The sequence below is a fragment of the Pipra filicauda genome, unplaced genomic scaffold (genome assembly GCF_003945595.2).
Source record: "Pipra filicauda isolate LSUMZ 115617 unplaced genomic scaffold, ASM394559v2 scaffold47_size6085603_pilon, whole genome shotgun sequence".
NCBI classification, from domain to species: Eukaryota; Metazoa; Chordata; class Aves; order Passeriformes; family Pipridae; genus Pipra; species Pipra filicauda.
The window spans coordinates 1,084,159-1,101,643 of NW_024104620.1; the positions used below are offsets into that span (position 1 = coordinate 1,084,159).

Below are 17,485 nucleotides of genomic sequence, written 5' to 3' on the forward strand. Positions count from 1 at the left end.
TCATAGCTTCAGTAAAAGTTATGGGCTGGATGCAGGTTTTTCAGGATGGATCTTTGGCTTGTTTAATGCAAGAAATGGGACTGGATGTGCACAGTGACCTACTTAGGTGATGTCAGCATTTGTGACATAAAATAAAATTTAAAATTTTGAGGAAAACAGGTATCTCTTCGTTTGTTCAGAAGTTAATTAACAATAGTAAGCAACTTTTGAATGTTTTCGAATTTACAGAAACTCCTCTGTGTTGAAATGGAAACATGTTGAGCAGATTCTGTGGGTATGTTTGAAGAAATGTTAATGTATGGAGTTGTCTGAGGGTACACTTAGGTGTATATGTATAAAAGTAGAAAGAATTACACAGCTGTACTGTAACTTCATTCCTAATTACCCTGTGTTCATAGAATAATATGTTTATTCTTAGCTCTGAGAGCAACTCCTGGTTCTTCTCTGATGAGAAAAGCTGTATGGAAAAATGGGAAAGTCCGTACTTTTGTCTTATTTCCCTCTACAGGTTGTTTTGCATTAATAAACAATGATATTTAGTACAACAAATAAGTGAGGAAAATGAACAGTGTTTCCCCCGAGTTTCAGTGTCTGTATAATCAGTTTGGGTGCACAGAGTATCCACTGAAACACCATCAAAATTGAAGCCTTTGTTGTGTGTGAAATCACTGGTAATGTTAAGGTGGAGCGTGGCATGGCAAGATTGTGTTAGGCTGCCAAGAGATAGCAGAACTGGTCAGGTAAAGGCTGAGGAGGTTCCTTGGATCTGGTACGTGACTGTTTAGTGGCACTTCCATCCCTGAGAGACCTCGTGAGGGTTTTCTTCAAGTTAAGCACCTTATAGAGAGTTTGAGTCCTGCTGCCTCTGATCCAAAGATCTTCCCTTGCCTGGAGCATTGCTGCTGTCCTGTTTTGGGGTCCTGGTGGTTCCCTGATCCCCTTTCCTGGTGTACTGCTTCAACATTCTCTAACTATTCTTCTCTTTCTTATTCAGCCAGATTCTGTTAGAACTGTGATTGTTGGATGTGGTTCCGTATCACACAAACTCCTCGTGAGCTTCGTGGATTGGCACTTTCTTCAGTGAATTAACTGTTGTCTTGTGGCAGGTCCCTGCTCAGATTTCACCTCGTGCTCACCTCTGTGGCTGTGCAGTGATTTGGATCTCACAGCCTGTTTTAGTGCACTGGTTGGCAGTGGGAATTGTTTAGCAAAGTTGCTGGCTGGATGCAGTGCTGCTCTGATTGTCTGGGAGACAAACTGGCATTAGAATAAAAGATGATTTTGCTCAGCCTGGTTCTGATGCTGGTACAAGCTTTGTTAGAGATGGAATAATTTCTTAGGGTCATCATTCAACTATCTGATATTAATTGCCCCAGCCCAGAAATAGAGAAGGAGAAAAACTCCTTTTTTCTTTCTTTGTTGGTATTTGATAGTCTCTCGGTGTCTGTATAATGTTCCCTCGTGGTTTAAATATTGTTCCCCAGTTGATACACCAGACATCAATCTTGCCAGCACAGAAGAGAAACACTTCTGAGCTGGCCATCAGTTCTTGAGTATATACTATCATCATTTCACTCTTGGGAGATGTGACATCTGTCACTTATTACTGTGGGATTTGGGGACTATCAAGTGTGGAAAGTGACAGCTGCTTCAGGGAGCCCGACAGCATTGATCTGAGTTTGGAGAGTCCTCCTGGCTTTGGTGGGACGACCTTCTCCCAGGGTGGGCTTGGCAAAGGAGTCTGCAGCTTCCCCTGTATGTTCTAGTGGAGTTCTGAACCTGCCTTTCTTCTCCCTGGTGCTGACAGCTCGTTCATCTGAAGGTAGGGTGTGCATTGATATTCCAGTGCAGCTCTTCAGCTGCTGTAGGTGTTGGCACATCACAGGGATCTGCGAGGGAAACCCTCCCTTCTGTGTGTGTGTGTGTGGGTTCCATCTGTGCCCGCGGAGGCATCAGGACCAACCAGATCACCCCCGTGTGTTCTGCACCCGCAGCCTTGGCAGTGTCTTACATCACCAACAAACCTCTTGCAGTGATATTCTAACAGCAGGTTTTTAAGTTCTTCCCAAATAAATTCCTTAAGATTAAAAATATAAGGCATGTGATGATGTCTGTATCTATTTTGTATGAGATGATGCATAGCTGTATCTTCCTGCTAAATGCTGCATATTGTTTAAGTTGTCTCTTCTGCTTTTTGTTATTGATTATTCTAAAATACAAATTTACAGTTGATTCTCGAGTCTTGGATGCTGCTGAAAACCTCTGCTAGGAATAGATTTATACAGATGATATTCACTGCTACTTCCAGCGTATGGAAATATACTGAAACACTATTTTTAGATGTTTTATATGGCAGTCAAAAGCTTTTTGCTCACCTTCTTGCTGGTACTTTTATTTCTTGCAATTTGGAGAATTTTAGATTAAAATAAAGAGAAAATTAGGAACAACAATCAATTTACCCTTGGCTTTACAGCCCCTTATTACAATTGCTAATTCATCAGTGGGTAGGCACCTTTCTTTTGTAATGGATATTGAGGATAATTTTAAATGCAACTTTTAAGCTTAGCCAATTTACATAGTACTCTGGGAGATTAGTTACTTATGTATAAAGAGTTATGTGCATTCCAGGGGTGTTCTATAGCCCTCTTGTGTGTTTTTTTAAACGTTTGTCCTCATAATCATTGATTTCTTTAGCAAGGTGTTTACCCCTAAGTGAGTATTGCAGATTGAAGCAGGGAAACTTTTGAAAATTGCTTGGAAGTCTTTGGTTGGAGCAGCCTTTCTCAACTCACAATTTGTATTGTGTTTGTCAGAATGGGTTGGGGTCCAGAAAAGCTGCTGGATTTTTCCTTTCTGTGTAAGCTGTTTCCCTGCTTCTGGGTTTGGGGTTCTTTGGTTTTGGTTTGGTGGGTTTTGTCTGCTCCCCATCAAATGATCTTCAGCGAAACAGAAGCTGCATTTTCCTGTCTTCTGTCCTTCCATTCTACCTCCTGCGTTTTTGCTTTCCTTGTTTTTTTAAGCTGTTAACATCACGAGCATCAGGACAGAAAATGTGAGAGCTACTAAATGGGATTACATTAAAATGATGATTTAATTGAGCTCTTACACACGATAAGAAGATTGTCTTGTTTTACTGAACCACAGTTTACAGAGGTCCTTGGCAAGAGGATGCCAAGTTGCTTTTGGCATTCATTGACAGCAAATCCAAATCACTGCTAATTTTGTTTAGCAGGATAAGTAACAAATAGAGGAAAAGCAGAGCCCGTGATTTTAAGCGTATTTGTATTTGCAAATGTGTATTTTCCTGTAACTTGGAGGAAATTCTTCCCACAGGTTGAGAAATTCTCTGATTTTTTCCCTGTATCTTATAGATGGAATGATCCTACAGAACAATTGCTGGCAGGGCAAAATCCCAGTCTTGAAAGTAGGACAGGAGATCTTTTCCACTTTCTACAGATCAATCTTTTTGTATAACTCAAAGCAATTGCAGTCCTTTAAAAAAGGACTCGTGTACTGAGGAAAAATTACATAGTAAATGGAGTTCTAACTCTGTTAGTAACCCAGTTCCCTGCTAGTTTTACCACGTAAGGAAAAAAGTATGTGTAGAATTAGGACCCAGCTCTTGTGCTGCCTCTGCCAAATATTGCCTGGTAGACCAATTTGTAAAGCAATGCCCAGCACTTGCAATATATTTACTTCAGCCATTTAAATTCTAATTTTATTTTAGATTTGTTTGTGTAATCAGATATATCAGATTACTGCTGCTATCAAGTCCTGTATTTAGTTCAGATTCCCATCTCTCCAAAGGAAGAAAATGCCAGAGGAGGGTAAAATAGTTCAAATAATGTGGAATACAAGCCTGGGAGTGGATGCAGATTTCAGATTTTAATACTGAAAGTGTCTGTAATAGCAGTCCTAAAGACTTGCAGTGAGCAGGAGTGTATGAGACTCAGGGAGCTATCAGTGCAGATTTTATTTAGGTTCAAGTGCAGCTTTTTCACTGCAGAAGCTGTTAATCTAAGTGTGAATCCACAAAGAACTTCCGCCAGCACCGATTTCTCCTGGAGGTTGACTGAATTTTTATTTAAATTCTGAAACACATGGAAAATGAAGGCTGAAGTCTGGTAAACGTCCATCTGGGTGTGCTTTTACGAAAGACTTCAGGCATTAGTTGACTTATTAATTCAGCTACTTTGGAAAAGTGGAGAAAATGGGCAGTGACATATATTAACCTGCAACAGTCTGATGAGTTGACCTTGACTAGTTTGACAGATGTGTTTTTGTGCGTTTTCCTTCTGTAACCATCACAAACTTCAGTGGACAAAGTGCAAGTCCAGTATGGACAATTGGAGCTGAGGGCTTTGGGCAGGCTCCTCTTGACTGTTGTGTTCCTAAAATACCCCTGTGTTGGCCCTTGAGTTTTCTCAGTCCTTCTCCTGAAATAATGTTTTATATTCCTTTCTTGCAGCTTACACTTGGGCCCAATATGACCAACTATCTATGTTTTACCTTGCTAATAATACTGAGATGCAACTTTAAATCAAAAGTAGCTTTTTTTTGCTACTAAAGCAAAAAGTAGCTTTTTGACTAACGGCTTTGGTAGCATTTATTGCATAGACTCTGTCTGTTCTTTCTTTAACCTGATGGAAGCTAGTCCATAGTGTGGTTATCAAATTTTGAGTTATTTAACCTAATATATTTAAATAATTTTTTAAAAATGTTACCCATAGCTACTAAGAGTGAAGTAAATAACATTTTCTGTGATTGCAGTTATTGGATTTACAGGTACTTTCTGCCTGCTTCAGAGAGAAGTATGAGTAAGGCTTTAAGAGAGGGTTGAAGGCAGGTGTGATGAATAGATAAAAGCAAAAGAAGTCAAAGATAGATTTAAATTGCATTTTAATATAGACTTTAGTAATATGGTAAAAATAGATGTAATCACAAAACCTGACTATCTTTATACGTTCCTGCAAGGCAACCTTAATTCTAGCATTTCTTAAATGCTGATTATTTGTAACTCTAAAATTGTTATAGTGTCCTATTTTGTATATACTGTAGTTTGTCTGTAGCATTTCCTCTCCAAGCTTATCCAAGGGAAAAAAAAAAGGCAGAAAACAATAGAGAAAATGTGGGAGGCATGAAAATGACCCCAGGGAATCAGAAAATAGAAGGGAGATGCAAGTGAACAAAGGGCTAGTTAGGAGAAAGGACAAAATACTGTAGGGTGAGAAAATTAATAAGAAACCATGCTGAGAAAAGGTGGGGAAGATAATAAAATTCAATGTGTTATCTTTTGGGACAAGTCAAATAGTTTAGTATGGGGGAAAATTAGGGTCAGGGGTTGGGAAGGGTTTTAGGATTAATGACAGGACAGCGAGGAGGAGATGTGCAGCAGGTGATTAAACCCATGAGGAAAGAGGTGGCAGAACTGAATGAAGAAAAGAGTGTGATACTGAAATGGGGGAAAGCTGCCTGGTTGTAGGACTTGGGAGAGGTCACAACTTCAGATCTGATGTCAGCTGGTGTGAGCTTGGCAGACTGGGCTTCCTGGTGGGAAGTAGAAGCAACATCAAAAAAAACTGGGCACAGTGTAGAATACCTTGTGTGATTCACAGCTGTCTGGTCCTCCTTTGAGCAGAAGGTTGGACTGAGGTAGGGACTGCCAGCCTGGATTATCCTGTGAATGAGGGATGAACTGACCTGTACTCATAGAAAAGAGTTGTCAGAGCAGGCAGACAGTCTTTGGTGCAATGCAAATAATTGTGTGATGGGAAAGGACGTGTCTCAAATGAAGCTGATCCCGAGAGAAATGAGGCCATGAATATGGAGCTGTGGGACTGTGCAGCTGTGTAAATTCACTGTGGTTCACTGGTCACATTACAGAAGCAGAGCTTAGGGAGGAAATGTATTTTCCTTTTTTTCCTCCTCTCATGCCCATCATCCTCAGTAGATCTGTGCCTTAATGATATTAAGGAGACATGAAATAGAAAATTGAAATCAAGTTAATTGCCTATTTCAGTGAATAAGATTGTTGAAATAAAGCTGAAAAACTGGTGAGGACACTACAATGAGAAGGCAAAATACATCCACACAGAGCCACATCCCTCAGACACAGTCCCTGTGACAGCCAGTGGTGGAGTAGGAGAGGAAGGGACTGTAGGTGGCTCTGGATTTTTAAGATGGAATAGGTGTTTCTAAAGATAGGTGGGAATTAGAGGGGAGCCTCTGCTGGAAAGGTGCAGAAGGAAATAGAGGGACAAACAAAATCTGGGCACCAGTGAGTAGTGTGTTCTGTGGGACAGGGGGAGAACTCAGGCTGACACTGCAACGTAGGAGATTTTGGTTTTGTGGAAGTACTCCACCCAGGTTTGACACGGGTGTGAGTTTCATTCTGCCTGAGTTACTTCAGTAATAGTTTTTGGCTCATTTTCTGTGCTCAGGTGTTTAATTTTTTAATTCAGACCAGCTGCTGAATGCACGAGTAGAAACCGTTCCACTGGTAGAAGTGGCAAAGAGAAAATTCATAAGGATGAATCCTTTCAGTGTGGGAAGGGCTGTTAATCAGGGACTCCTTGCGGGTTGCACCACCAGAGAAACCAGACAACACTTTGAGTTGCATGTTGAAGCTCGAAAATATAAAATTAACAGATAATTTTCATAGGTCACGCTCTTTCCCATAAACCAAACTCATCTGCTCTCCTGGAGGGAGACAGAACAACTGGGCTGACTTCTCATTATCTCTTCCTATGGCGTACCCTTATTGAATTACTGCCGGGTAGAGGCAGCAGATGCTCATCAAGCCACTGCAGGACTCCTCTGTTAATTGAACTGTGATGGGGATGACAGCAGGGAAGGTCAGGATGATGGGACCGGTGATGTAACGTGAACTCCGGTAAGAACAACCTGCACGGGCAATTGACCTTGCTTAAATAATATTATAATGAGCTCTTTTATCAGTTGCTATAATTATGATTATTTTTTCGTATCAATACTGCAGTAGTGTCAGGGACCCCTGCGTGAATCGTATTATATTGAGTTCAGGGCAAATATATTTCTCACCCTAAAGAGATTAGGCTTTCCAGTGTGATAAAATACAGTGAGTGACTATAACCAGCAACAGGGGAAAAGAAATGGGAACGAAAAAGGTAACAGCATCACAGAATTCTTGAATAGATCCATGGTTTCACTCAGCTGGTTGCTCCAAGTGCTTTAAAGGGTGGTGTCATTCTTTTTAACTGCCTGTATGGCAATTTGGAGTTTTTGCTGCAGTCATGCATAGTTAATCTTGAGGTGAAAGCAAGTCCACTTTTAAATGAATGTGCAGATGGAAGGAATGGGTTTTGATATGAAAAAACCCACGTTCCTACACCTGGTTCTGCGGCTCTTGCAAAGTGTGTGGGAATGCCCGAGCTTCAGGCACACATCCTGGTGCCAGGGTCTGAGCCAGAGCATGTGCCTGGTGTTGTTCCCACTCTGCAGGAAGCCGATGTGATGTGCTGGTGTGAGCACTGGGCTGCTCTGTGCACCTTCTGCAGTGGCACCTTCTCCCTGGGGGCCTCCACTGCAGGGGGAAGGAGCTTTCCAAGACTTTCCCTCAAGTCCCTCGCACGGCAGCCTGAGGAAGTTGGGTATAAGGAGTAGCTTGGCCGTTCCTGAAAATGAATTCCACCTAAAAAGCAAGTGCTGCTTTTCAGTACAAGCCCTCTATCCCTGCACTGTGTTGCTCTTGGTTTGTTGGAGTAAGTCTGCATGGCAGTTAATAAAAGCTGGATTCAGAGTGCAGCGTGCACATGTTGGTATCTGTGTGTGTTCAGAAAGCAGGTTTTAGAGCTTTTTATACTAATATCACTGTTCCCCCCCATGTGTGTTCAACCTTCACTGTCTTTTTTCTTTTTAAGTAATATAGTTTTTTCTTAACCCTTTTATTACACTGTCTGCCTGGGCCAGTTGGCATCAATGCCTGGGACATCTGTTGCAAAGTGAATGGAAGGGAAGTGAATGAATCACTAGTAAGGCATCACAAAATATATTAGATTAATTAATTTTGACAACTCTAGCTGTAATTATTTAAAATACGTATTCTGACATGCGACCTGACTTATACAGGGCTTTATTCTGTAGAAATAGTGAAACCTTGGTTCATCACAGGAGTTCATGTGTGATGTTTGATAGGAAATGAATAAGTACAGTGTCAGTGTTTGATGGACTGTGCTCCTCTGCAGTGCCTGCGTGTTTTTGGAGTTGTTATGGTGTTTGCCTTGTGTTGTGCTCCATATTTTCTCCTTTCCTAAAAGTTTGTACTTTGGTGCACTGAAATAAACAGCTGATGACAGAGGATGCATTGGAATAAATGTTTATTTCAGCACTTTGGAAATGAGTTTTTTGAAATGGAATTCATCTTGTGGATGTGTGTGTGTCTCTTCTTATTAGCTCATTTGGGTATGGGCTAGAGCTAGGTGGTGCAAATGGCAAAATAGAAACGACTTCATACAAATAGAGGTATGGATCTTGTGGAAAAGAAATTATTCTTAGTGTATGTGTTACACCAGAAGGAAAATTATACATTTCAGAAGTATTGAAGTTGGCCTCTGCATATTTGTGTATACAGGAGTGGGGTTGTTTTAGCTATAGTCACCAATGTTTATAGGTTCAAAACTGAACCCTGGTTCTCCCCCCAGAACTGATTAACAGGTTAAAACTAACATTTTCCTGCCTCTTTGCAGTTACTTCTTTGCTGAGGTGCTTGGGTGTGTGCATGCACTTGATTGCTCTGTTTGATCCATGGAAGTGTAGAAAAAATAGTTTAAACTGGAGATAAGCTTCAGCTCTGCCAGTCCTGGGCAGGGAAGCAGATGGTCCTTCCCTGCTAAGCAGAGCCCAAGTCTTTGTTGAGCTCATATGCCTGGTGGTACTTGATTGTATTGTTTTGACCTTGTGTTGAAGATTGATAAACTCTACGTGGGGGCCGCGTTCCAGTGAGGAGAGAAAAAAACCCTGACCTACAGCCTGCGATGCTGCACTAATGTCAAATAATATAAAGTAATATCAGAATGCAGAAGAAAATCACTGCAGTAAAGCAATTTAATTTCTGAACTGAAAGCACTTTAATGGGAATGCTCAGGAAATCTGCCGTTGTTCCTGCAGCAGAGGTTATGAGGAGGTTTATTCTTTTTTTGAAACTGCTGCCTTGTAATTGGTGACTTTGAAGCTTTCTGTTGTTTTCGGTGTGAATGGTCCTGCTGCTAAAGTAGGGACTTTGCTCTCTACTGAGTCTGATTTCCAGGTTTGCCTTTTAAAGGAAAATAATTTCAAATACTAGTTTTCAAATGGTATTATACTGCTGAATGTGCATTATATGCAATGCTTTGCCAGTGAAGTGAGAGTAATCCTCTTTGAACAAAAACTTGCAATAGCATTTACTGAAATGGTGGTGGAAGCAGTGCCAGCTCCCTTTGCCTTTGTTTAATTGCAATTTAACAGTAATCCAAGATCTGTGCAACTGTGACAGCAGTTCTCAGATATAGCTGAGTTTCAAAGGACCTTCAGCTCATCCATTGCCAATGATAAAAGCTACAGCAGAGCAGTGTATTGATAATAGACTCAAACTTTTCTCTATCCATTGAAAAATAAACAATAAGAAACTTCTTTTCCCCTCAAAGCTGTAAAGTTTTGTTGTTACAGAAAGGATGTGCCATGGTGTGAAGACATCACTGAGCTTATTCTGGGCTGTGTTCTGCTGTGCTGGCTGAGAAGCCTGGCAGGAGGCATCCAGCTGTAGTGTACAGAGGCTGTATACACAACCTATATAAAATAACCTCTAAAACTTATGTAGGTTAAAAATGCGACTCCATAAGTTAGTAAGATGACTGTTGGTTTGTTGATGAGATGTTTGGTTTGAGTCTCTACAGCCTTTTCTGTATTTAATTAAATATATAAAAGTGCACGAGCAGCATGAAAAGGTTACTTAAAAGTTGTTGGACACTTCTTGTGTTCTGCTGCTCAGAAAAAAATCAATGACTGAGTTCAGGAGAGAAGCCTATTGACAGTCTTGAACATTTTGATTTTAATTGCTCTGTACTTGTTTGTGCTGCAAGGGGTATGATAATCGCCTGAAGAACATCTGTGAAGGTAAATTACTCTACTTTGAGTAGAGTACAACACCAAAAGCACCAAAAGGTCTGTGGCTGTTAAATACCACTGGGAAGTCCAAGGCTTGGCTTCCACTTGGGCACCTGCACAGAGGGTCACCCTGAGTGCTGTTTGTAGAGGGAAATGTTGGAGGGCTCCTTGGTTGCTGAACATCCTTCATTCTGCTCTCAGTGGGCCTGGGGGATGTGGGTGACTGTGGGGTCGTGCAGCTGAGGAGTGCCAGGATGGTGCCTTTCACAGGATGGTGCTCCTGAATCCTTGAGCTTTTGAAGTCTCCCTGCCCTTCTGGCAGAGTCTGAGCTGTCCATGTTTGTGTGCAAGTGAAGCAAGTGTTGCGTCAGCTGCCTTTGACTGATCTCCTGAGCTGGGTTCCTCGAAGAGTCTGCAATCACACGACTTTTTGTTGCTGGAAGTCAAGTGTGTTCCCATGGAGTCTATTGGAAGTACTCAGAGTGGAGGAGATGGAGCAGCAGCATTGTTTCACAGAACAGTTCTGCTCTAGCACTGTTGTAATTAAAGTTGTTCTACTGATGGAAAGTCTATTCTCTGGTGTTTTCTTTAATGTAATCATAATGCATCAGTCTGAGCTCCCTTGCTGGAACATCTTTCATTATAATCCACTTAGCTGAGTTTATAATTAAACTTCTAAATTCAAACCTGCTTTTGTTACATTTTTAGGATGTACAAAAACTGAAGCAGGAGAACTTAGGATTCGTGGGTTTTACCCCAAACAAATTGATGTAAGTTAAGAAGCAATTCATTGACAGCATAGTAGTTTCATATTCTTGCTTTTAGTCCCCAGGATTTTACATAGCTTTGGGACAAGAATTGGATACAATTGAATAGAAAAGATGACATAATTAATAGATTCTTACTGTTTGACTGTAAACATCTCTAAAAGACCCAAACTTTCAAATGTAACTGGTAAAGATGGTGACAACTGACCGAGCTTTCCAGCAACAGTGTTGAGGAAGGTTGTTGAAGTTTATACATGAAAATGGAGCAGTGTTGTAGATATGGAGGTTGTGCAGGCTTTCTCCCAGCCCAAAGAGGCTGGTTTGGAGTCTGCTCATTGTTTGGAGTTATCTTCTGGAGGCAGATGTGTTAACATTAGATGTTCTTTCGTTATTTGCCCTTACAATTATTGTAGCAAATTATCAAAGAACTGTGAAGATTAATGTTTGGGTTCCCAATGAGTGACCACTCAGGACAAAAATACTGTCAGGCACTTGTTAACCCAAGTATAAATTTTGCTCCTTCACACTGTGTGCTTTTATCCAGGATTTTCTCAAATGCTCCTGGAAGAAGAGTAAATATCCTCAGTTTAGGTTTGGAGGTGACAAAGTAGGGGTATAGAAAATCAAGCTGCCATTCTCATATATGCAAAGTCACTCGCTGAAATCACTTGCAGAATCAAGTATTAGTGTCTGAGCGTGACCTTAAATGGCTTTTTGCTCAGGAAGTTTGTGACAGAGTTGGAAGCAGAATGAATTTAGGCTGACTCTGCTTTAACCAGAAGACTCTCTCCCTCCAAATCTGTAAGTGGAATAATGTATAGAGTTCATTTTAGGTATGGAAGTAAGGGCAAATTAATGTAACTGTATTCATCATTAAATAAAAGACTGGACACATATGCACTTATATTTGAAGATGTTTTTCTAGTTTGACATATGTGAATGTCCAAACACTTTAATTTTGTTAAACTCGATGCCTGTAGCAGTAGCATAAGTGTTTTTTTGGAAGTCTTTCCCCCAGGGATGGTCAGCAGTGCTTGTCTGTGATGATCAGCCTTTGCTGCTACAGGCCAGGCATTCTGCTGCTTTAGGACAGAATAGAATTAGCTTTTTGGATAACAGCTTTCTGAGATGGCAAGGCAGGTTTTAGTGGTCTCAGAGGATAAAGAGTGTGATATAAACATCCAGATTATCTTGGAATATCACATGCAGTGTGTTTGTGCTGTGTGTAGTAGGCAAACAGTTGCATGGTTACTGCTTACATTTGCAGTAAAAAAATTTATTCCTGATTAATGATGCTTATCTTTGTGCTAGACACCTGCCAAATGATTTATAGCCACGCATGTGATCTGCAATTGCTGCCCTTTTTTTTTTTGGTTACTATTTAAGGTGTTTGAGACTATTCTAATTGCATCATGTATTTTAAATGGAGAGTGCTGCCCAGGTGTCCCTGTCAGCATTCCCATCTCACACCAGAAAGTAGGTCAGATTTGCCTGTGACAGGGAAGGTCACAGCTCCCAGTGAAGTCAGGGGGAACTGAACTGATGTATGACAAGGCTGAAATCATGTCTCAGCTTTGAATCAGTTTAAGTTGATCTTTTTCTAAATTCAGTGTTAGATACTTTGTAAATCCATGTTGGAGCAGAGCCAGGCTGGACTTTCCTAAGCCACAGAAATGATGGAGAAGGACTGGAGAAACCTCTTGTCCTGTGGAAACTTGGAGAAAGAGCACCTTGCCCCTTCTCTACCAGTGCAGTAGCTGTGAGTGAAGAGTCCAAATTGGACCATCAGCCTTCCATCTTTCAGTGTTGGGTGCTTTTGAGGACTCTAATGTGTCCTGGACTAGCACAGTGCCTTCCTTTGGGAATACCTTTCTCTGAGTGCTCAGCAGTGGCTGGAAAATGGGAAAAGTTTCCCAGAGGGTTTTTCCCTTCCCTGACTAAACAGGTATTATACTGGGATTTGGCTGGTGGATATTCCATTGACATTGAAAATGAAATTAAATTTTGAACACTTCACAAATAAGATATATGTCAGCTATAGGCATATTTATTTATAACATTTTGACACCAGAATGCCATGTTTTCAGCAGAAATAGAGGTTTCTAAAATGTCTACTTTTCAAAACTATAGTTTTATTCAATCCTGTCATTAAGAGAATTAGCAGTGGCTTAGAAAATGTAAATGCATTTTTATGATCATTAGAAAACTTGCACATAACTTTTTCACAACTGCGTGCGTATTCCCAGCTGTTACAGCTGATGTGTGTTAACTGTGTTTTTCTGAACAAGGTTCCATACAAACTAAACAAAATGACAAGGAGTCTTGTGACTAATCTTTCAAATATCAAGAAAAACACCTCATTTTTTAATTTCATGAAAATACACTAGAGCAGACTATTAACTGGCCAAGCCTGTATTATAAAGGATATTGAATAAATCCAGATAATCAGTTTTGGAAAAGAGAGAGATTTTTTAATACTAAAACAAAAATCTTGAACACATTTAGTAAATAATTCTTCCCTGTGAGGTTGGTGAGGCCCTGGCACAGGTTGCCCAGAGAAGCTGTGGCTGCCCCATCCCTGGAAGCGTTCAAGGCCAGGTTGGACGGGACAACCTGGTCTAGTGGAAGGTGTCCCTGCCCATGGCAGGGGCGTTGGAATGAGATGTTCATTAGGATCCCTTCCAACTCAAACCATTCTGTGATTCTGTGGTATTTAAGCAATTGCATGAATTTAATCATCAGCAGTCTCGGTGAAGTCAATTCCTAAAATGTAAGTTTAAATATTTTTTCTCCGTTTTCCTTTGTATTTGCCAGTTTACAGCTAGCCATGCTGACACATTTGGGAGCTGAGATACAGTGTAACTAAATTTGATGTGAAGTGTTGGTGGCCTTCATAATGTAATTTATTCATGTTTCTGTAGATAGCATATGTTGCCTGTGCAATAATTTTTTATCGTATCAGGACAGAACAGCTACTGTTCCAAATTGTGCTACACAAACCCAGATATACAGACAAATTTTTATTGTGCTTTGCTGGGGTGTAAATCAGTGGACTGTGTTGAGCTCTGCTGGGGTGGGGGAGATTACAATCAGTGTCATGGTGTCTAATTTATTTCTGGTTTTCCTGACTTAATGTAATCTCTGCTCTTGCTCCGTGGGGAGCAGCAGCCAGTTATCTTTGTAGTCCTGCCCAAAGAACGACCGTATGTGAAACCCCTTGTTTTGGGCAGGAGGCAGCTCCTCCCAGGGATGTGCTGCTGTTCGCTGACCCTTTGAATGCTGAGATGAAGGCAGTGCATTAGGAAGGCAGCTGATGAGCACTACTGGTGCTTCATTAAAAATCTCAGCATCTTTATCAGCTCTTATCTGAGTTTCCTTGGATTCACTCGTTCCATGCCCCTGCCTGTTTAAGTTGTGTTGTTTCAGTGGCATTTTTTGGACCTGGGGAGCCGCCCTGCAAGTCAGATGAGTGTTGTCTGTGCAGGGCTGGGCAGGGCGGAGCTGGCTCCCCTCCACAACTTAAATCTGAGCAGCTGAATAATTTCTCTCCTCGCTTTGTGTTTCTGTGTGTGCACAGTGTTGGAGCCAGAGTCACTGATTCCTTCTCTTTCCTTTGGCAGGAAGTCGGTGACTCTGTTTTCCGACCGTCGTAGATGGTGACTGCGATGCTGAAGGCACTGGGCGAGTTGCTCCTCCTCAGCTCTTCTGTGTGAGGTGAGCAGCTGTCTAGATGGGCAAAAACCCCCTTAATTGGTGGGTGTCTGAGGGCCTTTCTTCCCCCCATCCCAGGACTTCCCTGCTGCACTGGATTTCTGAAGGATGCTCAAGATTTCTTGTGCTTCTTATGAGGCCACTTGTGGTCTGTGTTACACTGCCTGGGTGTTGGGACTCGGTGGGTTGCACTGGGAATGAAATGTGATTTCTGAATAAAATTAACCCAGAACACATGAGAAAAGCATAAGTTTGGTCTCTTGCCCACATTACTGCATTTGGACAGCTTGGTGGGTTTTCAGGTCTTACATGAGATGCTGTTCATCTGGAACACAAGAATGAGCTAAACCAGATAACAGATCCTACATTGTATCTGCCACTGCAGTTAGTCAATATCTGATTAAACACAATTGCATGAATTTATCATGATAGAAACTGTTTCAAAGTAATCTGAATACAGCTTGAAATTAAAAGCTTTACTGTATATTCAGTATGTACAATTTTCAGATTTATCTTCAGTTTCTTATCAAGAACGATGCTGTGTATTATGTACTATGACAATGTTGCTTTTCATAAGGTTAGGAATGTAATGGAATTTTCTGGACTAAACTTGTAAAAACTAATAATTATTTTAATGAAAATTACCAAGATTATGCCAATGAAGGCAAATCTTGAAGGCAGGTGTTATCTCTATCCTTATGCAAGCACGGATGTGACATTTTTACCTATAACAGTAAGGTTAATCACTAATAAATAGAACTATGTTGAGAATTTAAGCATAGTATAAATACAAAAGCTATTACATCAGAAAAATGAATATGTAAATTTACATCAAAAACTTTTTCATGGGGAAGTACCATGAACATTTTTTGAGACTTCCAAATTGTTCCTTCCTGAATGTGGACGAGTCGAAAATATCTTGAAATTCACATAGAATCTGTCAAAATTAGTGTCTGGTTTGGTCATCTTCTGGGATGAGAGAAACAGGGATTTGTATTACCAGACTGAACTAGAATTGTTAAGATTTTATTTTGTTGTATGCCTTTTTAGTCTCTCATTTGGAGCTTTTCTGTGGTGTATAAACAATGTGGATGTTTGCTGAAGCAGGCATTTAGAAGTTGGTCTCCTGCTTTGTGTGGGAGACCAAGAGAGACATTCCTCCTTGCTTCCAGCACCACACAGTGATTATTTTAATGAATTGTGTGGTGTAAAACCACTGCAGCAGCAGAACTTGATCCATTCCTGTCTCATTCACAATGTGCCTCTGGTATTCGTCTGAAGTGTTGGAGAGCTTAATTAAAATCCATTAGTCAGAGAGACCTCTCTGGAGTAACTGGTTGCTGATCTGGAGCTCAAAGATCAGGGACTTGAATGAGAGTCCCAAATTCCTTAGAAATGCCTACATAGTGTCTAGTTTTCCCTTTCAAGGTGGTTCATCATCTGCTAAAAAGCAACCCCTGCTTCCCTGCTTTCCCTGCTGCCTTTCTGATGTTGCTCTGTCCCATGTTTACACAGAGCTAAAACAATTCCAGGTCTGTCATTTTGGTTGTCAGGGATCTGAAATGTAGGCCATGGGGTCTGTATTGGGAGCTGAATTTTGCACCTGGAATCCATTCTCACTTTGGTTTATGCTGCCTATATCATGGTAAAGTTAAACAGAGAAAAGGAACATACCACATGCTGCTCCTGGATCCCTTGCCATTTATTTGCACTGGTAGATTTCTTCTTAAGAACCTGCTAAAAGCATTTACAGTGGCTCTGTAGGATGGGTCTGCAGGTCATCTGGGAGCTGGCTCTTCCTCTCTCTTCCCCCCCTTCTTTTTTTCCTCTCTCTCTCTCTCTCCAAGCGAAGCACCTGTACCAGACTGTCCTCATCAAACCTGGCACACAGGGACTGTGAAATGCACAGTGGCCACCAGGTTACCCTTAGGCTGAGCCTGTTGCCTTGGTGTTTTAAATATTTTAGCAAGCTTTCTCTTTTTTTTTTTTTTTGTTAATTCTAGGACCAAAGAAGACAAGAGACTGAATTATCTGAATTATGCTTCTACAACAGAACTGGGTTTCTCCTCATTGGGCATGGCAGAGCCTGGGGAAGCCCTTCCTTTTGTTTGTTTTCTTAATGTTACAAACAGCTGATCTGGAAGCCAGGAGAGGTCATCAATTTGTCTGGAAAACAGGTAGGATAAAGATATATTCTCTTATCTACTAGATAATTCTTGTGTTTCAGGATTGAGTGATTGCCTGTTTTTCATTCTGTTTTAGCTCAATAATAAATTAAAAAGGCCTGATAATTTCTTCTGTTCTGATTTTTATTATAACTGACGAATAGAGGAGTTCAATCTCTATTGTAGGTTAGTAATCTTCATGCATGTTGCAGTTAAGCACCAGAGTGACTCCAGAGTATAATTCTGGACTCCTTAATACTTTTAATCCAAGAGTAAAATATTTACTGGATCCTGATATCATCATCCTAATGTTGCTTCCTTCAAAATATTTAATAATTTTCTTTTCATTTTTGAATGCAAAGGGCACACTTTCAGGATGTACTGAGCCAGAAGTCCATGCTCTGGTTGACCTGTTTGTAATTTCCTTGCTACATTTAGTGAATTATTTCTGTTCCTTGGTCAGGTTGGATACATGCAGGGTTTGAATATGCAAAACCAGGTGTGCACAAGGCTTAGAAACATGTGAAGGTACATTGATAGACTCAGTGACAGGGAGGTAATGGGTAGGAGATGGTGTGATACAGCTGCACAAACCCAAACGTGATGCATTGGATGCTTATTTTGTAGCACAACACACAACAACAGAGAATGTTCAGTGGGATGGAAAAATTGTCGAATTGGGAAATGTTTACTTAAAGTACTTAATCAAAAATACCCAACTGA

At 40.8% G+C, this 17,485-nt stretch overlaps 1 protein-coding gene across 5 annotated transcripts in view; it reads left to right on the forward strand.

Moving 5' to 3' along the window:
* Window positions 1-17,485, forward strand: part of THSD7B (thrombospondin type 1 domain containing 7B) — a 309,193-nt gene that overhangs the window by 39,024 nt on the left and 252,684 nt on the right. For all 5 annotated transcript variants that reach the window (XM_027748995.2, XM_039386349.1, XM_027748994.2 and 2 more), the window contains exons 2-3: window positions 14,507-14,600; window positions 16,601-16,774. In XM_027748995.2, coding sequence (XP_027604796.2) covers window positions 16,636-16,774 — 139 coding nt within the window. In that variant the 5' untranslated portion in view covers window positions 14,507-14,600; window positions 16,601-16,635. The remainder of the gene's footprint in view (window positions 1-14,506; window positions 14,601-16,600; window positions 16,775-17,485) is intronic.